General features: G+C 41.4%; 1 protein-coding gene and 1 long non-coding RNA gene across 2 annotated transcripts in view; one reads left to right on the forward strand and one right to left on the reverse strand.

Moving 5' to 3' along the window:
• Positions 1-6,677, reverse strand: part of PAPSS1 (3'-phosphoadenosine 5'-phosphosulfate synthase 1) — a 95,687-nt gene extending 89,010 nt beyond the window's left edge. The window contains exon 1 of the mRNA XM_045799211.2: positions 6,445-6,677. Coding sequence (XP_045655167.1) covers positions 6,445-6,504 — 60 coding nt within the window. The 5' untranslated portion in view covers positions 6,505-6,677. The remainder of the gene's footprint in view (positions 1-6,444) is intronic.
• The window catches only part of LOC148109044 (uncharacterized), a 63,279-nt gene continuing 47,935 nt past the window's right edge, over positions 6,651-21,994 (forward strand). The window contains exons 1-2 of the long non-coding RNA XR_015726452.1: positions 6,651-6,697; positions 11,360-11,538. This is a non-coding gene — a long non-coding RNA (uncharacterized LOC148109044). The remainder of the gene's footprint in view (positions 6,698-11,359; positions 11,539-21,994) is intronic.

Genomic DNA, 21,994 nt, shown 5'->3' on the forward strand with positions numbered 1-21,994 from the left:
CAGACACAGTAGGCAGTACATTGTAGGATTCCATTTATAGGAAAGGGTGGATCAGGGACATCCAGAGACAGAAAGTAGTTACTGGTTGTCAGGGGCTACAGAGGAGGAAGGGGTAGGAAGGGGAATGACTGCTCATGGGTACGGGATTTCATCTGGGGACAATGAAAACGTTCTGAAATTAGATATTGGATGGTGGTACAACTCTATGAATATACTAAAAAAACAACGAACTGTACACTTAAACATATGAGAGAGAGACACACAGGGAAGGTATGCAAGCATCAAAGAAACTCGAAAGAAGAGACAGAATAGCTGCATTCATCTAAAAATTAGAAACTGGACTTCTACAGATACTGTCTACTATTCCCACTATTCTTATTCAGTTAAAACTCGCTTGGTAAGGAACTTTATCCTTAAAATGGTATTTCACAGAAATAATTCCCATTTAGGTAAATACCAAAAAGACAAATTATTCTCTTCGCTTCAATTACTTAGTAACTTGCTTTCAAAACGATTCAGGGTTGGACTCTGACTGTTTTGTCACTGGTATGCTCTAAATAATTGATCTGCCACAGAGCAAAAGATGGTAACTTCCAGGCTGGTGGGTAAGAAAATGGTATTACCAACTAGATTTTACTTTAAATTACTAATCTGGCATTTCACAGTTATGCCGTTTTTTTCCTTTTTCTTACTCAAAGCAAAGAATAAAACAGTGTGTCTCAATTTCAGCATTAATGACTTTTTGAACCAGATGACTCTCAGCTGTCCTGTGGACCGTGGGACGTTTAGCTGCATCCCTGGCCTCTAGCTAACAGATGTCAGAAGCCCCGCAGTGCGTGCGTGCGCACACCTAACAATCAAAAATGTCTCCAGACATTGCAAACACCCCACTGGGAGTGGCAAAATTGTATCTGGTTGAGAACCATTGAAGCAGAGAACTACCCCTCAAAACTCAATGTAACAGAACCAGGCAAAGCTTACTTCACAATTCACATTCAGAGACACAACTCTGCTAAGGGAAGGCCAACACTGCTGGTACCCTGTCAGAAGTCAGGGCTGCAGAATCACCAGAAGCATGATTCCAAAGAAGCCACTATCTCTCAAAATTTCCTTGCCCTGAAAGAAAGTAAAAATGAATTACATAAACAGAGAGTAGAAAAAAGTGTTGACAGCCATCCCAATGGTACTATCTAGAGATGCCCTGTCCAAGACAACGTTCTGAGACCATGAAAATGTTCTAGACTGCACTGTCCAATACACTGGCCACTAGATACATACGGCAGTGTAGCACATGAAATGTGGCTGGTGCAGAGAAGGAAAAGAATTTTTCATTTCACTTAACTGTAACTCAATTTAAGTTGCCACAGGTGGCTAGCAACTATTGGATTAGACACAGACCCAGACCTTGCTATCATTCTTGTTACTCTTAGTCAACATTAAGAGTCCATTCTTAGCAGAGGTCCAGCTTCAGGCATTTTTTCCAGCAGCATCTCCCTGGCGTCCAGTAGGAAGACCAATACCTGCCCCTGACCACAGTCAGGCCAATGTTGTTTAGAATGAATACACTGGCCTCTTCCTCAGCTTTTCATCAGCTGTGTGTTCCATTTCCGCATGCTTGTTTCTTTTTTGTGCCACCTCGGTCTTCCCCAAAATCCAGAATGGGCTACCAGCCTTTTGTAAAAGGCACCTAGTGGTATAAGGGACAAATTGCTCAAAAAGGTAGAACTGGTAAAAGGGAAAATTATCTTATTCATTTGTTTGCCTTTTAATTAACTCTGTCCCGGAGAAAATGCGACAACCATGACAGTAGGTAGGACTCTGTCTTCTTACCACTGCATCCCCAGCACCTGAATAAAGGCTTGCACAAAGCTGGTGTTAAATATTTGATTAAAAAATAATAACAAGCACACCATAAATAGTGCTCATGTGCCAGATGCCACCACCGTGCTCCACATATATTGACTTATTTAAACCTTACTACAACTCTAGGAGGTATGCACTATTGCCGCCACTATAAGCTACGTTTTATTATCCATGTTATTACCTTTGAGGATAGTGAGGCCCAGAGGTATTAGGTAATGTCCCCAAGATCACACAGGTGGTAAGTGACAAAACTGTCATGTGAATCCTATACATACAGAGCTTATTCTCTAACTTAAGCTGTGCAGATATTACTGTTATCTAGGCTTTTAGTATCTGAAGCACCCAAGCTGACTCTGTACCACACTCCTATCCCCATGTTGCTATATGAGCGGAGCGGAGACACAGAACATCTGCAATGAAATCTCCCTACATAATACGTGGTAATAGCACCATGCAACATAACACAGGGGTGCACAAACAGTTCGGCAATGTGTGCACATGGAAGGGCCGCACCATACAGTGAAGCAGCCCAGCTCTGAAGATTTTAGTAATTGATAAAGGTAATAAACAGGCATCCCAGGCAGAAGGAAAGGGCTTGTGTAAAATCAGGAGGATGGAAGGTACAGAAGGAAAGTTGGGGGTGGAGATAGGGAGCTATGGAAATTCAGGGAGTGGTGGAAGAGAGGGGAATGAAAAGGCAAACCAGAGTGAGAAAGTATGTGCTTCTGAAAGTCAGATCACTCTGCGGAGAGTAGGCTCCAACTCCACTGTAAGGTAGGTCTACGCAACCCAACATGATTCTACCGAATGGGTGAATAACACTTGGGCCTGAACTGAGTGCCCCACGTTTCCCTCAGCCCAGCTAACACACTTCCAAGGTCAGATAAAAGCTGATCCCAATGGAAAAAGGCTCTGTGAGATGGAGAATGGTATTCATTACATCGGATTGTCAGACTGAGGCAAGTTCACTCCTGAGTTCTCTTTCCCATTCTTGCAGATGTATGGAAGTATCTCCCCAATCCCACAACATTACATTTTCCCACGTCTTTGCCTATCTCTCATGAATCCACTTCTTTTACCAACTCCTTCACAGAAGATACTACCCAAAGCTTAAGACTTAATCTCTTTTTTCCTCTATATTCTCTAACTCAAATTTAACCATCAAATCTTTATTTCCAACTTTAACCTAATTTAATCCCTATCGCTGTGCTGTCCACATGTCTCTACTGAGTATTTGAAATGAGGCTGGTCTGAAATGAGATGTGTACATGTAAAATACGCACTTAAGTAAAATATCTTAGTTTTATATTCATTACGGTAGTATTAAAGTTAATTTATACTGAAGTGACTGTTTTAGATATGTTGGGGTAAATAAAATACACTATTAAAATTTATTTCAACCTGTTTCTTTGTACTTTCTGTAATGGGCCCTCTAGAAAATTTTCAACTATTTACGTGGCTCCCCTTATATTTCTACTGGATAGCCTATCTACTAAAGCTGAACCTCACACTCAGCATGCTGAAAACTGGGTCCACCACTAACAACTCTATGACCTCTCTGGGCCTCAGTTTCTTCATCTATAATGTGGAAATACTAATTGTAATGAAGAGGGTAACTGTAAAAAAAAGAAAAAAAAACAAAACTAAGAACCACACACAACACTTATATATGCCAGACAGTTCTAAGCATTTTTATATATTAGCTCCTTTCAATCTTCACAATACGTCAGTGAGACTAGCATTTCCATTTTATAGACGAGCAAATGGAAGCACAGAGAAATTAAGTGACTAGCCAAAAGGTTACACGGTTAGTAAATAGTGGAGCCCAGATCTGAGCCCAGGCAGCTTTAAAGGACTATCTCTCATGACACCCACTTCAGAAATGTTGCAAAAACTCATTAAGTTAATTTAGATAAAACATTTCAGACTGTACTGGGCACAGAGTAAACTCTCCTCCCATGTTTAACTATTATCACCGTTACCCCAGCCCCCAACCTACTTCCCCATTTCCCAGCATGTCACCACCTTTCTCCGAATGTCCCAGGATTAAAACCTCAGGATCAACTTTTAACCCACCTCCCTCTTTCATCCCCTAATTCTAATTAGCTTCTTCTTACTCTCCTTTGAATGTTTTTAACGCACCTATTCCGCTATTCCCACTACCACCTTAGCCTAGCCCTTTGTACCCTCACACTGGGTGAATTCATACCAAGAACAACTTAAATAGTGCTTGTGCACCAGGCATACTTCAAATATATTAATTCACTGAAACCTCACTATAACCCTGTCTGTTCTCCAGGACTTTCACATCTGGGCTCAAAAGTATTTGATTTCCTCAGTAGCCCAGTCTTCCTGGAAATCCAACTCCATCATGTGATGGAAAGTTTAAAGGTATATGGCTTGTCACACTACTGCCTATCAGTTGACTTAAGTATGTGAAAGGGAAATACGAGGAATGTTCTCTATTGGGGCAAGAAGACTTCTAAGTCCCATAAAATGAAAAATTCTAGCCTCCTCAAAAAGCTCCCACGGAATCAAGTCTTAATTCAGCAACCAAACATTAACAACTGCACAACCTAGAGCCCTCCCCATTCAAACTTATCTCCACTCCTCAATAAAAATTCCCCAGAGGACGGGTGCCTGGGTGGCTTAGTCAGTTAAGCGTTCAACTCTTGGTTTCAGTCAAGGTCATGATCTCAGTGTCCGGACGTTGAGCCCTACAGCAGGGCTGCATGCTCAGCAGGAAGTCTGCTTGCAGATTCTCTCCCTCTGCCCCTCCCACCCCACTGGCTCTTCCTTAAGCTCTCCCTCCCTCTCTCAAATAAATAAATAAATAATCTTTAAAAAAAAATTCTCCAGAGTTGTTAAAACAGGTTTCTTCATTGTTCCCAGAGTAAAAATAATATTAATTCTTATTCCCAGCCCTTATTCATTCAGCACCTCTCTGACTCACAAATCTGAGTACATTTCTCCTCCATAAACCCTCCCCAAACACCCAGGATAAACTCCTCTCTGCTCTAAATTGCAATAAAACGTCTTACACCACTCACTGTGGTCTGATATATTCATTACTTGGCAAATGCCACTTACAAGCCCAACCAGGCCATCAGCAACTGGAAGGCAGGCATGGAGCCCCTCATTTTTCATCTTCTCCATGAGCAGCACAGGTCTCTACAAAGAACACACATCTATTTGGCAGAAGTTAATAGATAAATTATGGATGGTGTAACTGAAATTACCTGTAAATACCCTAATTCAGTCAACCTTATTTTCCTAACTAGGAAATACTTCAACGTACAGGAGCAATACTAAGTTACATGGTAGTGGTTTCACTGAACCTTGAAATTCATTATCTTCTTTACTGCTCAAAACAGCCCAGTGAAGTGCACACTATTACACCCTTGTTAAGTCGGCTAAGGTTTAAAGAAATAGAGTGTTTTTCCACAAGAGTACTCAGCTACTAAATGGCAAAGCTGGAACCAGAGACCATGCCAGTAGTCCAATGCTCTTTCCAATGTCGTAATTCACCTTTTATCTCCTTTCCCTCCTTATCACATAAGGTTAAAAGGATTACGGAATCAGATGAGAATCCTTGGTAACAACAGACACGGTAAATTCAGGACTTCAAATGAGTATTTGCCTGAAATGGCTTTTTTTTCTTCGACCCATCAAGGGTAATGATGATTCGCAAGGTTGCATTTAAAATTAAACCTCACGATCGTATTATATTGTGAAATAAAAACCCATCTAAAAACCATTTCCTTTCCTGACTCCAAAGTTGGACACCGCCTCCCCCTCCCCCACCGCAATCTGCTCTATACTTACAAAATCTTAAGTCTGTTGATCATCAAAGAATTAAGGAAGGAAGCAACCTTCTGAGGGCACAGCACTTGACCATCAAATCCAACTGGCAGTTCTTGCTAAACGTTATAAACCATTAGTCCTCCCATACCTTACTGTCTCCAGAAATCGAGTTCTTAAAACTCCATGTTATTTGTTAGACATTCCAATTTAATACCGAGCCACAAAGAACCTCAGTTCAGAGCAGTCTCAACTCATGAATGGCCACATTGTTGGGCACTCTCCCTTCACACTGAAACTCAGAAATGGAAAGACGTGGAGATGGATCCAAACCTGGGCTAAGTGCACTGGCAGAGCCAAGAAAACCCAGAACGCACCGAATGCGCCCCCCTTCGCCGCCTCTTCAGACCTTCAGGCCACTTCAAGGGATGCGAGCAGCATCCCCCATCGGGGGTACAAGCTTCAGCGGCCGCCAGCTCACTCCCAAAGGACTTTCTTCCAGGTCTCTTCCGAGCCGAGGAGCTGGGGAAGGGGTCATTCTTCCCCCAAAAGGTGGGTCGGACCGCACACTGCGCCAGCCGAAGACTCCCGCCGCGCCAGCCCGTCTGGCACCCCCCCACACACACACACACACCGCCCCAGCTGGGAGGTGCCGCGGCCTCGGGTACCATCCCCGAGCTCCAGGGAGGATGCAGAGGACGCGGGAGGGAAGCAGCGGCTCCGGAACAAGCAGCAGCCACAGCCTCCCAGAGCCTCCTTCGCTCTTCTGCCCCGACTCACCCAGTTCTGAGCATTATTGCTCAGCTTGACTTTCTTGCACAGGCTCCCAGGGACCTCCATAGCCGCAGAGTGCGCGCGGATGCCGGGATCCTCAGTTCCCGGAGGATAGCAGGAGGAGAGGCCGGCGGGGGCGGGTCGGGAAGGCGGGGCCTCCTCGCGCTAGGGTCGGCGCGCGCTTACGTACGCACGCCCTCGTGCTAGTGCCTCCTGCGTGGCGCGTCGGTCGCGCCTCCGAAATGGGTCTGGAGCAGAGGTATGTGGGGAGGGGCGAAGCGGCGGGCGCGAACCTTAGGACGGAGTTGGGGGCGGGGCTTTGGCGCTCGCTTCGGTGCGGGCGCGCGCTACGCTCCTCCCTCTTGATTCTAAGGAAGGGGCGGGTCCTGAGAAGATAGTCGTGGGAGTTTCCTGGCCTCTCCCCAGCTCGCCCGCTTGTGCCGCGCAGGCGCTGAGGCTGGAAGCGAGTCCCAGACGCAGGCCGGCCGCGTAAGGGTAAGGGAGGTACTTGGCTCTCGGTTCTTGGCGTGCTTGGCTCTCTTGCAGCTGATGCTGGTTGGGAGAAGTCATTGATGTAGTCTCCTGCCCCTCTGGCTCTTCCTTCATAAGCCTGGCCACCGGTCTCCTGTCTACCCAATCTGTATCCTTGTCACCCTAGCCACATTTAAAAAGGGCTTTTACAGCCTCGCAAAGGGAAGAAATGATTTGCCGAACAGCTCATTCGCCACACGTTCCGCTTGGTGCCTTTAAAATTCTGCTTGGCGGCGCACAACTTCAAAAAACAGTCAATGCCCCATCCCTGGTCATCAATTATTAATATCTCGACTGGGATCTGTGGTTATCTGCAAAGTGCCTCCTTCCCCACTTTGAGACCTCTCTTCAAATCCGGAGATTTCTGTCCAGTAATTCTCACCGGGTAGGCCTAAAGGACCCCTATATTATTAACTTTTCTGGAAATTCTTAGGGGACTGAAATCTAGACTTAGGGAGGGCTGCTGGTTACCACACGGTAGAATGCCTACCTGTGCAGGACATTTTCAAATCCACCTAATTATTACAGAGCTAGTTCATAGGAAAATGGTTGGGGTATGGGGGAGCTTCCTCCACGAGTTCTCGCCCTCCTCCCATTACTCTAAGGACTTTTCCACAGCTTTCCCCTGGCACAAAAATTGTTTGAAGCTCTGCTCCTCTGTAACCCAGTACTCTCCACATCTCACTCTCCCACGCCCCCCACACACACACCATCTTCCATCACTAAGACCTGAAGCTATTGCTTTTTAATAGCTAGCAAATCAGTTCTCTGTGTATTTCCCCACTGTTACTGTCTTTTATTAGGCCTTCCCTCTATCCAAGATGAATCACAGCTAATACCCTTAACTAGGCATCCTCCCACCTGTGCAGCTGCTGCCCACACCCCTGTCACACACCGTTCTTGAACTGCTGTCAGAGTGGTACTTCTAAAATGGAAATCTGACTTTGTTTACTTGACCACGTAAACTGTCAGTGGTTCCCTATAGCTTTTTCTAGAGGATGTTCAATTTGAAGTCTGTATATAGAACTGAATTGCATTATAATTCTCAATTCTGCCAGTAACAGGAATGAACTTGGAAGTTCAAATGAGAACACAACACCACATTTGAAATCAGCCATTTCTCCAAGGAGTCCTAGGAAATGATATTTAGAGGGAAATGATATAAAGGCATCACAATCTGGGCTTTTAGTTGTGCTTATTGCTTCTCAGTCCATATTTCTGAGCTTTTCCAATGAAAGACATTTTTAGAGTTAAAATATATCATGAGTTTACTTTGATACTCTCAGTTCAAATTCATGATTCCAGGCATCAGTCATGCGAATGAGCCTGTAACATCTTGTCAAACCAGAAACAAGGAAATTATCAAAAAACACTAGAATTAAACAAACAACAACAAAAAAATAGAATTAGGTCAAAAGGACTCAGAAGCCAACTTCAAGAAGTTTTCTCATGTCAAAGATGGCACGATTAGATTAGAGTACTAAAGGGATAATAACTATAAGGTATTGATGCAAATAAAATATGTTTAAATATACATGTTGATGTTTTGATAAGGATGATAATTTAAAAAGGACTCATTGTCATCTTTGGAGGATTCTAGGAAACCAATTCATTATTTTGAAAACTGATAAATAAAAAGAAAGAATTAAACATTTACCCTGCCTTCTCTGCAGTAACTGTAAGTCAGGTAATGAAAAAAATGATGAAGGGGCACCTGGGTGGCACAGCCAGTTAAGCATCCAACTCTTGGTTTTGGCTTAGGTCATGATCTTAGGGTCTTGAAATCAAGCCCCGTGTCAGGCTCTGTGCTGAGCATGGAGTCACTTGAGATTCTTTTTCCCTCCCCCTCTGCCTCTCATGTGCGCTCTCTAAATAGATAAATCTTTTTAAAACATTGATGAGAGGAAGTTCTCCTTGTAGAAATATAGCTAATAAATAAAGAAGGAAAGAAGATCATAAGATCACCATTTTTACCTTCTAATGAAATAATGGATAAAAAAATGATACTTATGGCTGCTAACAATATGAAAATAAAGAACATCAGAAGCTTTTTTGCCTCCTGATGATTTTTTGTCTCCTGTAGTATTAATGCCCCCTCACAATCAAACCTGATTATAATCAAGCTTTCAGGTCCAATTACCAGTTTACAGTGAATGCAGAGGAAAGAGCAAGATGTAAAATCACCATAAATGAAAGCAGCCAAATCCAAATGGTGGAAAACCATACATCATCATGACCTGATTCTTAAATAATTAAAGGGGGAAAAAAAACAAATGAAGAACTAAAGACTAAAAGAAAACTTAACTGCCTGGGTGGCTCAGGCAGTTAAGCATCTGCCTTCGGCTCAGGTCATGATCCCAGGTTCCTAGGATTGAGCCCCATGTTGGGCTCCCTGCTCAGCAAGGAGCCCGTTTTTCTCTCTCCTCCTCCCTCATGCTCTCTCTCACTATCTCTGTCACTCTCTCTCTCTCAAATAAATAAAATCTTAAAAAATAAATAATTAAATAAAATATATGGAATTTATTTGACCACTGACTCACATAGTGAAGAATTTTTAATGTATATAGCAAGAGAGGAAATTTGAAGAATCCCTGGATTCTTGATATTAAAGGCTTATATTTTTTGGTGATAATAGCTTTGTTGTTATAGTTTTTAAAGGAGTAATTTTAAAACTGCAAGTTGAAGGACTTATCAATGAAATGGAATGCCATAAGTATTCAGAACCAAAATGGGGCTCTTGGAAATTTAACACAAAATAGCCGGAGTGGAAGAAAAGGTAAAGATATCTCCCAGAATGCAGAGCAAAAATCCCCCAAAATAGAAATCGAATTTTTAAAAGAAAGAACAGTCCAGGAAACCCAACATCCAAATACTAGGAATTCAGAAAGAAAAATATCACAGGAAGAAATAAACAAGGAAATTATTCAACAAAGTATCCCAGAAGTGAAGGACTTGAGTCTTTCCCTTAATGTCCAGCTCAACGGAAAAATTGAACATACAAAGCATAGCGCTGTTGTTTGGAGACCCTGTAAGCTTCCAAGGAGAAGGAGAGTTCAAAAACAAAGAATCAGGAATGAAAATGAATTGAGGGTACCAAGAAAAACACTGAGAGCTAGAAGGCAAATAGAACAATACCTTCAGAATTCCAAAAGAAAAGAATTTCCAACCTAGAATTTAGAGTTATTATACACTCTTTCTCAAGGAAATTTGGAAGATATTCTCCCCTTGAATGAAAAAAGGGAGACATGGCATTCAGAAAACAGGAGTTTCCCCACAGGAAACAGCCCAAAGGGAATTCCCAGGTTGATGATGAAGGAAGATCCGGGGATGACTGCCATGTACTGGGTCTAGCGGATACTCCGTCAGAAGGCTCTCCAAGGAGTCAGAAGGCCCTTGGAGAACCTTGGTTAGGAAGACAAAATAAATAAAGCATCTGATAGAAATAACCATACTGAAAATGATTCAGACAACTGAAAAGGAGTTTGGGGTTATATTAGTGAAAACTACTTAGAAAAGTAAGTCATCAAAAAGGACACATTTATCGCACCATTTCTTTTTTTTCCCCTTAGATTTTATTTATTTATTTATTTACTTACTTACTTACTTATTTGTCAGAGAGAGAGAGATAATGGCAGGCAGAGGGAGAAGCAGGTTCCCCACTGAGCAAGGAGCCTGACTTAGGACTTGATCCCAGGACTCTGGGATCATGACCTGAGCCAAAGGGAGACATTCAACCAACTGAGCCACCCAGACATCCTTATCACACCCTTTCCATACAAACTGTACTTTGAGGTAATCAAATAGTTGATGAAGAACAGTTTATACTGATAAAATTTTAACTGATAAATGCAGAAGGAATGTTAACATTTTAAAATCACCATTTTTGATGGGTAGTAAGGAGGGCACTTGTTATGATGAGCACTGGGTGTTTTATGTAAGTGATGAATCATTGAATTCTACTCCAAAAACCAATCTTGTACTTTATGTTAACTACCTAAAATTTAAATTAAAAAAGGAAAGAAAGAAAGAAAGAAAGATAGATCACCAGTTTAAACACCTGATGAGGTAATTAAGATAGGCAACAATCATTAGTGTCTGCTAAAAGTATTTGGTGAAAGACAGTGTGATGGTCATTTTGTGTTTCGACCTGAATGGGTGACAGGGTGCCCAGATACTTGGTTAAACATTACACTGGGTGAGTCTGTGAGGGTCTTGCTGGATAAGGTTAACATTTGAATCAGTAGACTAGGTAGGCTGCTCTCTCTGATGTGACTGGGCCTCATCCAGTCAGTTGAAGGCATAATTAGAACAAAAAGATGACTTGTCTGCAAGTAAGAGGGAACTCCTGCCTTACCTCTTTGAGCTAAGATGGTCTTTTTCCTTGCTTCAGACTCCAACTGAGACATTGGCTCTTGGGTCTCATACCTGCTGTCATTCAGACTGGAACTTACGCCATCAGCTCTTCTGACTCTCAGGCTTTGGGATGTGGAGTAGAACTGCACCCTCTGCTCTCCTGGGTCTCCAGCTTGCTGACTACAGATCTTGAGACTTCTCAGCCTCCATGATCAGGTGAGCTATTTCCTTATAATAAATCTCCATCTATCTAAACTATTGTTTCTGTTTCTCTGGAAAACTCTGACTGATACAGGTAGGAAAGGGAATTTTATAATGGAGAGATCAGGCTGATACCACCTGCACCCACTTACCAATTTTAGCATCTTCTAAAAGTGGGACACCAGATATCATGTACCTTAAAATGTGATATAATAAGAAATACTCAGCACTAATTGTCTTAATTTGTGTTGTTCAAGAAGCAGGACATGGAAAGAGGATTTGAGTACAAGTCCCTTATTTAGGAGGTGAGCCCAGGAAACGCAATTAGTAAAGTGGGAACATGATACAGGAACATGAAGGAAGTCAATAAAGCAGCCATTATAGGTAACTGGAGCTTAATCCCACTGAGTAACTCTGAGAAACAGTGCTGAATATGTGCTTCAAAATATATCACCTGAGAGGAGAGAGCTGGCGTATTTATACCACTCCCTTCAGTCATTATTCAAGGACTACTGCTAGGAAGTGGAGTGTTCATGCTCTGGTAATTTTGGATTGCAATGGGCATAAGTATAGAGAGCACTGGTCCCAAAGAAAGCCTTCATGCAGAGAAATGGAGGTTTATTAACAAGTGGAAGTCAGGATGGTATGTTCCACAGCAGTAAGGGCTGAGAAGATATGCATGCAGCACCAGAAGTGTTTGCTATAACTACTTATGAATGATTCTTAAAAAAAAAAAAAAAAAAAAGCAAGGGCATATGTCTCTACTCTTTCTTTTTTTACATAAGAGGTTTCTTAAGAAGAGAAAAAACAATAAAGATCTCCACAAAGAAAACCACATACACACACACACACACACACACACACACACACACACGGAAGGAAAAGAAAGAGAAAAAAAAGAAACTATCTTCAGAGTAAAACTATCATGGTGGAAAGGAAGAGTAGCAATACACTGTTATTTCAAGATATGGAGATAGGTACCAAGAGATTTACCTGGAAGACTTTAGAGTGGTTGCCTCTAGGGAAGGAAAACTGGGGGAGGAGGTGAAGATGACCAGGGATTTGCTCTTTGTCTTAAAATTCCTTGTAGAATCATTTGAGCCTAAACTATTTGGATACATAATTTTGACACAGACATACAAAAAACTTTTTTAAAAGACTGAATTAGAGGTCAAAGGAAGTGAGCATGTGGGAACAACCCTTAAGATGTTTGGCTTAAGGGCACCTGGGTGGCTCAGTCGGTTAGGCGACTGCCTTTGGCTCCGGTTGTGATCCCAGGGTCCTGGAATCCAGTCCCACATTAGGCTCCTTGCTCAGTGGGGAATCTGCTTCTCCCTCTCCCTCTGTCGCTGCCCCTGCTTGTGCGCTCTCTCGCGCTCTCTCTCTCTGAAATAAATAAATAAAAATCTTTAAAAAAAATAGATGTTTGGCCTAAAAAAAGAGTAGAAAAATGAGACAAAGCTGAAGAACAATACAGAATCAAGGTAGGATATTTTAAAAAGAGAGGATAAACTAAAGTAAATTATATGCTGGTAAGAATGACCCAACAGAGAGCAAAGGTAATTAACGGATCGATGGAGGTCTTCAAGGGTTGGAATCCAGGACACAAGATGCCAGCCCATTTGTATAGGAGGTAGGAAGATGAGACACTTTCCACTGAGGGTGTTTATTTTCTCATGTAAGTATGAGGCAAAGCCATTAGTGAGAGAGGACCATACTTTGAGAACTACTGCTCTAAATAATGAATGGGAGTTCCTAGATATCTGAGATACTTACCCTCATGACATATTGTATGTTCCAACAGTCATCAAAACTGAAAAGAGCAAATTAAATATTTTAAGCTAAACCAAGGAGCTATAGAAATTAGGAAACCCAGAGCAAAGTGTATCTTAACCCTTTTAGGAACACAGGTATTCTCAGGAAGAGGGTAATAGTTTTGTAAAAGCTTGGTAATATACCATAAGTCACTCACCTGGGTAGTTAGCAGAGCATCGGTCTCAGAAGGTGGTCTGGGATGGACAGAACTTAAAACTTGCTGCACAAGCCAGAGGTAATGTGCACAAGGATCCCATTCACCCTCCACCCTCCCTATTGTTAGTTAAAGCCCCACCAACTGAGAAACTGGTGGGACGATTTGGAGGCAAGCGGAGATATTTTATTTCCATCTGGAAGGAATCACTGCAGTTTCTGGAAAATTCCCTTCCTCCTACTCACTTCAAGTCTCTGGGCTTGCCAGAAGCCAGTTTGTAGGAATCATCACCCCTCCTGTCAAGGCAATTCCATTTCTTCACATTTTGGATAAATTTATCTCAAGGAATTCTTCCAGTTCTAAAGTTATTCTAATTTAGGTGTCAATTGTACCTGAAAACAAGAATTTAATCAAATCCACAAATTACCTTTAAGCACATTACCATGTAAAACATTGTGTTAATAATTTCTCTCTGTTAAAATAGCTGAGTAATAAGTAATGGGAAGCAACACCAAACACAGCATATATTCTTTTCCCTAGATTCTTTCAGCATCATTATGATGAAGCTCATCCATGTTGTTGTGTATATCAATAGTTTATTCCATTTTGTTGATGACTGCTATTCCATTGTATGGTGTTAGGATTTTGTTAAATTAACATTTGTTAGGTAGAGCACAGGTGCTGGATGGTAAATTGTGACTCAACAACAGAATGCAAAAGACATAAAGAGGTTTATTACTCATAGGTCTTTGAGGAAGTACACGGCACACTTTGAGGGGCCACACTAGGCAGGGTGCAGGCAGAGAAAGAGGCAGGACCTGGGGCAAATGCCTTTATTAGGATTCCAAGGTGGAATGCTCTGGTCCCCAGGCTAAGGCCGATTAATTAATTCAAATCAAAGAGAACAGGGGTTCTGGTAAGCTCCGAGGGGGTCTCATCTTTCTTTTTTTTTTTTTTTTTTTTTTTGGTGAGATTTTATTTATTCATGAGAGAGAAAGAGTATAAGCAGGGGGAGGGGCAGGGGAAGAGAGAGAAGCAGGCTCCCCATTGAGCAGGGAACTCAAGACCCCCAGATCATGACCTGAGCTGAAGGTAGATGCTTAACTGACTGAGCCACCCAGGCACCCCTGTGGGGTCTTATCTGAGGGGCACATAGGGGAAAGTCCTGGAAGGTTGGGGAGACTGTTATCACAAGGGCAGTTGGGGAAGTCATATCAGGAACTTTATTTGCTTGTGACTCTGTGGGCTGTTATCTAGGGTATGTGCTTGCATGAGGGGCTAGTGTCAGTGTAAGGTCTCTGCAGGTCTCTGCAGCAATACCGTGGAGTGGTTTAGTTAAACTCACAACATGTGCATATGCCATGATTTGTTTATTCACCTATTGAAGGATATTCGGGTGATTTCAGTTTGGGACTCTTGCAAATAAAATTGCCATGAACATTCATATTCAAGTCTTCGTGTGAGTATATGTTTTCTTCCCCACCCCCCACGCCCGGGGAAAAATCAAGACGTATCAGTATCAGGGGAATGACTAGGCCATATGGTAGGCCTATGTTTAATTTTTTGAAAAACAGCCAAAACCATTTTCCAAAGTGGTGGTACAATTTTACATTCTTCCTAGCAGTGCATGAGAATTATAGTTTCTCCACATTATTGCCAATAGGTTGTTATAGTTGGTTTTTAAATTTAGTCATTGTGATAGTATGCAATGGTATCTCATTATAGTTTTAATTTGCACTTCCCTGATGACTAATGATGTTAAACATCTTTTCATGTGCTTATTTGCTATCTGTATATCTTCTTTGGTTAAGGGTCTGATCAGATCTTTTGCCCATTTTCTAATTGAATTGTTTGTTTTCTTATTACTGAGTTTTGAAAATTCTGTATATATTCTATCTCAAACATTTTATTTTTCATCTCTAGAAGTTCAGCATGGGTCTCTTTTATTTCATTTTTGTTTATTTATTTTTTGAGGGGGTGGTAGGAGAGGCAGAGGGAGAGAGGAAGAGAAAGAATCCCAAGCAGACTTCATGTCCAGCACAGAGCCCGACACAGGGCTCAATCTCACAACCTGGATATCATGACCTGAACAGAAATCGAGAGCCAGGCCATTAACCATCTGAGCCTCCCAGGCACGCCAGTGTGGGTCTCTTTTTAAAAATGTATCTTCATGCTTCCATTTCACATGAGCAATCTTTCTCCTACCTGTTTGAATATATGTAAAGTAACCATTTTAATGTCCTTATCCACTAATTCTGTTTTCTGTGTTTTCATCTCTTTGTATTGATTCATTTTTCTCACTGTAGGTTATATCTTCCTCTTTCCTTGTCTTTACCAGACCCCTAATATTGTGAATTTTACCTTGTTGTATGCTGCATATTTTTGTAGTCCTATAAAAATTTTTCAGTTAAGTTACTCAGAAATAGTCTGGTCCTTTCAAGGCCTTAGCCTATGACTAATTGTGCCCCATCACTCAGAATACCATTTTGAGTACTTTGCCCAAAGCCACGGTTTTCCACTCTGGCTAGTGGGAACACAACCTATTTTCTGCTGGTTGTGAGCTCAGGGCGTTTTCCACTTTGCTTCTTTTGGATGGTATTTTTCTCTGTCCTGTGTTAGTTTCCTCACGTGCCTTTGGCCCGGTGCACTTTCTGCCATCTTTGGAGCTTTCTCTGTGGTAGCTCTGCCCTCTCAAGTACTCTATCCTCTACCTCCCCGAGTCCCAGCCTCAACTTCTTAACTCAGCGGGACCACAGATTTCTGCCTGGGTTCCCGTCGCTGCACTGTGGCCAGGAAACTCTCTGCAGATAGTAAGCTGAGACGGTTGGTTGTAAGGCTTACCTCATTATTTCCTGGTCTCTCAGGGGTCACTGGCCTACACTGCCTGGTAGCCAATGTCAGGAAGCCATTGTTTCATTTATTATTTTAGTGGGCTTTGTTCGTTGTTTCTGGTGGGAGATGACATCCAATCACTGACACTTTATCTTCCCAGAAGTAGAAGTTGCTTTTTTTATGTGGTTACTTTTATAGTTATAACTTCTTTGCTTTTTTTTTTTAAGCTTCACCATTTAACATATATCCCTAGACAGTATAATTTAGTCTTGACAATTTAAAAAGTGTGCTATGTCTTTAAAATGATTTTATTTTTTTGAAGATTTTATTTATTTATTTGAGAGAAAGTGAGCAAGAGCAAGAACACGAACAGAGAGGGAGAGAGAGGGGAGAGGGAAAGGGAGAAGCAGGCTCCCCGCTGAACAGGGAGCCCAACATGGGGCTCGATCCCAGGACCCTGAGATCATGACCTGAGCTGAAGGCAGATGCTTAACCAAGTGAGCCACCCAAGCTCCCCTTTAAAATGACCTTAATCTGTAAACGTACTCCTCCATCCTTTTCATTTTCTTATAGTGCCTCTAAAGGAGAGTAGGGTGCACCTAAGTAAATGTGGAAATAGCTGGAGTCTGAAACTAAAGGCAAAAGGAACTGCACACAAGCACTGACCTAGTTGATAAAGTCATTCCCCATAAGGGGACAGCTTACTTCTGCTGCTGCTATGCATGTGTAATGGAATTAAACAATTCCATAAGTGGATGGCACAAAGTAGGAGCCAGGTTTCTCACCATTGCAGTGAGAGTCAGATAAGCAAGGTGGGGGGAGGAGAGACGGGAGGACATAATAGATTTGGTAGTGGATTTGAATTGGACACATTAGTAAGAACGCATGTTTAGCTTAATACAGATGCAGATGATTATGTACAGAAATATTTATAGATATGTGTATATACGTAAGTGATATTCGTGTTTCTTTGCTCTGTCACCTGAGAGGACTCAAAGGAAACAGCACCCCAGTAAAGTGAGTCCAGACCTTGGTTTCTAATACCATTTCCAGTCAAAGGAACCAAGTTTGTGGGAGAAATGGCTGATTCTAGGACTAGTGAAGAAATACACAAGGTGAGCCTGGAACACCTTGGAGTGCCAGAGTGTTTTTGAAGTACAAAAAATAAAAAACAAAAACAACAAAGCACTGCATTCCTATAGGTCTGTCAAAGGAGTACAGCCCCCAAACGAAAGAGCTCCCAATGGCCGAAGCTGGAAAAAATTTGAGGAACAAAATAAAGCGTATGGGATTATCACAAGTGTAAAATAAATATCTCTGAGTCCATATTGACACATAAATGACTGAATAAATATACAAATGGGGAAATGAGACAAATAGCCCATGCAGAAGGATTCTAAATAATTTATGTAGATATTCAAATCTCAAGGAAAGGGAGCATAAATTTCTACTCCTTAAATATGGGCTGTGCTCACTTCCTCTACATTATGGAAATGGAAAGTAAACAGTAACTTCACAGTAAAAAAACTTGACAAATACCAACTCAGCCAGGTAAGCAAGATCAACATCAACAGAGATAAATCACGTTGACAGCGTGTAGTCTTGGTATGATGTGATGAAAATGACACTTGGCCCCGTGATCTTCCTCTAAAAACTCATAAGCCCAGTTGAATCATGAGGAAAACATCAGACAAATTTCATTAGACAGACAACCTACAAAATACCTCACCAGTATTCCTTAGAACTGCCAAGGTCACCAAAAACAAGGCAAGTCTAAGAAACTGTCACAGCCAGAGGAGTCTAAGAAGACATGACAACTAAATGTAACGTGGTGTCCTGGTTGGGGTCCTGGGACAGAAAAAGAAATCAGGTAGAAATTCAAAAACTAAGGAAATCCAAATAAACCCTGGACTTGAGTTAATAATGTATCAGTATTGATTCATTAAGTGTAACAATGTCTTATACAAAGGTAAATACTAACAATAGGAAAATGGGGTGTGGGGCTATATGGGAACTCTCTGTACCATCTGCTTAATTTATCTGTAAAGTAAAACTGTTTTTAAAAAATAAAGACTATTTTTAAAAAAGGAATCATGACACCAAATGCTAAATCCCCAAATGGTCGGCATCCTCTGCGGCTGTCTGGACAACAGCAGGCAAGTTCTATTTACTCCCGGCATCTCAACCTAATTCTCCCTCCTGAAAATTGCAACCATGCCCACTATTTGACTTGGTGTTTAGATCAGTATTCTGTCTCTTCTCACTGACATTCCAGACATGCATTTCTGTGGACTTAATCTGAGTTTTCTGGGTGCTGTTCTCCACTGCACACCACCCTCTCCTAATAAATACCCTAGGGAGTGGTTGCATTTTGACTCCACCGTAGGCTTAAACTAGTGGCCAGCAACCCTTTCTCCTGGTTTCCTGCCGTTCCCTAGAAGAGCTCTGCTTTAGTAATTAGTGAAATTTGCACAGTTCCAGCTTCCCTGGTGTCCATGTGCTCTTTCCTTCCACCTGCACCTTCCTCCTATACTTAATGTTCTCATATTCCTTCTCAGTAGTCGGTGGGGGAAAATAACATGTCCAGAACTAGAATTTTCATCACATATTTCTGAGATCCTTTAAAGAAACATCCTCGCCTATAGCCAGTTTCTTCTGCAGCTATTAATCAGAGTTTCCTACAACAGTTGAGAACACTGAGCAGTTCATTTGCCAGCTGCCTCTGTCCTACCTATTGTTGGGTGCACAGTAGGAGCTCCTGCCGTGTTTGCATGCTCGCAAAGGGCCATGTCACAGTGGCACTACTCCCCTGACTATACAATTGAATAGAGTGTTTTCTCATTCTGAAAAAGAGAACATAGGTCTCACTCCCTGACATCACGTACTAATTAGACTCTTTCAGATAGTAAGAAATAGAAACACAGATGGCCACCTTAGTTAATGGGGTTTTATTCTCAAGATGGGGGAAGAAAGGGAAAGAAGAGGAGTTTTTAGTAGCCACACAAAATAGGATAATAAAGAAATAACACCAGGGGCGCCTGGGTGGTTCAGTTGGTGAAGTGTCTGCCCTCAGCTCAGGTCATGATCCCAGGGTCCTGGGATCGAGTCGCGCATCGGGCTCCCTGCTCAGTAGGGAGTCTGCTTCTCCCTTTCCCTCTGCCTCTCCTTCCCCAACTCATGCTTACACTCTCTCTTTCTCAAAGAAATAAAATATTTAAAAAGAAATAACCCCGTCGTGCTCCGTAGGATGGAAACTCCTTTATTCTCCCCTTCTGCTTCTACTAGTTCTACCTCTACCAAATAACTGACGGATTTTCTCACAAACTACCCAAGTAACAGGATCTAATTTGATCTGTCTATCACAATCCAATTTAGGCTACCCCTTTTGGTGAAAGCTCTCATGCCGGCATATCTTGTAAATTAGTTGCCCCCAGGTCAGGTGTCCATCTGGAGTCTCATCACCTGCAACTAGGAGATGGGGTTCTGTAGTCTAAGGTACAGCAATTCATTCATTAGAAAGCACCTAGATGGGGGTTGTAGGTCTGGAAGAAACTCAGAATCATATACTCTCTTCTCACATGATAGACCTATTTTCCCAAAGTTCCTTCTGTTGGAAATATCAATTCTTTGTAATGTCAATGTGTGTTTTGTGGAAGAGGGTCCTGTGATAAATCTGATTCAACAAATATTTATAAATGATTACTAGGTGCCAGGCACAGTTCTATGCACTTAAATGTGTAGAAAATGTGGGTTAAACAAAATAAATTTTTATACTGCAAAATCCTGTTTTTAGCATGCCATCATAAGCTCAAGAGAAGGGCTATAGTTCGTACTGTCTCCCAAATCTTTTAAACCAGGTTCTCTTTTCCTGAAAAGCATTTATTTCTTAAGCCTCAGATTACATGAAAGATACATCTTGAGAAACACTTGATTTTATGATTGAGGTTCCAGGAAATGATGTTGTCAGGGGACACGTGCGCTGGAGTAGCTAGTCTCCACAAGGTACCTCCTCTCCCCTGAAGAACCACCCCTCCCAGTATCCACCCCCTTGTGTAGCCCCTCTCCCACACTGAATCCAGGCTGACCCTACGACTTACTATAGCGAACACAATGTAGCAGAAGTGACGATGTCAGTTCCAGGCTTAAGCCTGACAAGTTAAGAAATCTAGCTACCTTGCCCAAAGTCCTACATGAAGAAGCCATGTGGAGAAAGAGAGGCTCTGATACTACATGGAGAAGACCGAGGAATCCAACCAACAGAGAGAACCAAAGCCCCAAATATCTGACTCCAGTGGAACTTTACCAGCCAAACCTCATTGTTCAACCCATGCTAGCTAAAATGGAAGACTTGTGCATGAAGAAGTCATCCTGGCCATTCTGGTTCTAGTAGTGAAATACACAAGCCATGGCCAAATCCCAGTCCACAGAATTGTGAGGCATAATAAATGGTTGTTTTAAGCCACTGTTTTGAAGGAATTTTCTAGACAGCAATAGGTAAACAAAAATATATAAAAATAATTTGAAGAATTATTGCATAAACTTAATGTATTGTGCCTAAATTATGTTCCTGATTACATGTGTCTGTTTCAGAAATGACCCATTTTAGATGAAATATAGGTATTTATCCATATATTTATCTATAGACCTATCTATATAGGTATTTATCACTAACCTTCTTTTATTTTTGGAAATAACCACTTTATCAGTAAAAATTAAAAATCAAATGAAGTTTTGAAATATTTTGTCACAGAAAAACCAATTTAACTGTGCATACTTCTTGCAGTAAACAAAATTAAAGTACTTTCATACAATAAGGAACTAAGAAAAAATTGAATTGACTTGAGGCATCCATTTATTTATAATTGGCAAATCTAATTTAAAAGCACATCTGGTCCGTTTAGCCTGCAAATATCAATAGCAATTAGGAAATTATAAATTCCTAACATTAAAACAAGATCCTAATTTCAGTCAGGGAACATTATCCTTTATTTACAAGCTTGGGGATACTAATTATTTACTAATTATTTACAAAGGATAAAATGTTAAACACAATCCTCTTTCCTCCCCCTCCTCCTTTCCCCTTGCCTTCTGCTCTGCCTTCCCTTCATCCCTACTTTTTTTCTCCCTAGATGTCCAGAATACTGAGTAGGTCACACTGGCCTGAATGTTTGTGAGGTAAGATTCTGAGAAACCCATGCATTCATTTCAAACAAGCCACTCAAAAGGCCAGACCTTGTATTACTATGTTGTAATAGCAAGAAACCATTCCCCACTTTAGGATTTGTTCCCTTCTGGGTTGAGCAGGGTAGCAACATAAAATGCATAAGATCCTAAATCAGAGCTCTTCACTCCTTATATAAAAGTTGTATTCTTGGCTGACTTTATTGGACACGACTCCCAGATATTCACATGGAAACTATTCCATATAGATATTTGAGTAAGTGAAATTCATGAAAGCAGAGTTGTAGAATAAGAAATTAAACATTTAGGAGTTAAGTTTTTATTTTGGAGTTATAGGAACACATTTCAAGATGATATGAAAAGGCACACTAAATGATAGTATGTCCAATAAAATACGAGTTAATATTGTTAAAGGAAAAACTGGAAGAAAGGAAGGCATCGTGGAGCATCAGAGACAAATGAAGAGTCAAACTAACGTGTCGTAGTACT

The sequence above is a fragment of the Ursus americanus genome, chromosome 13, assembly GCF_024610735.1.
Source record: "Ursus americanus isolate L20-20 chromosome 13, mUrsAme1.1.p, whole genome shotgun sequence".
NCBI lineage: Eukaryota > Metazoa > Chordata > Mammalia > Carnivora > Ursidae > Ursus > Ursus americanus.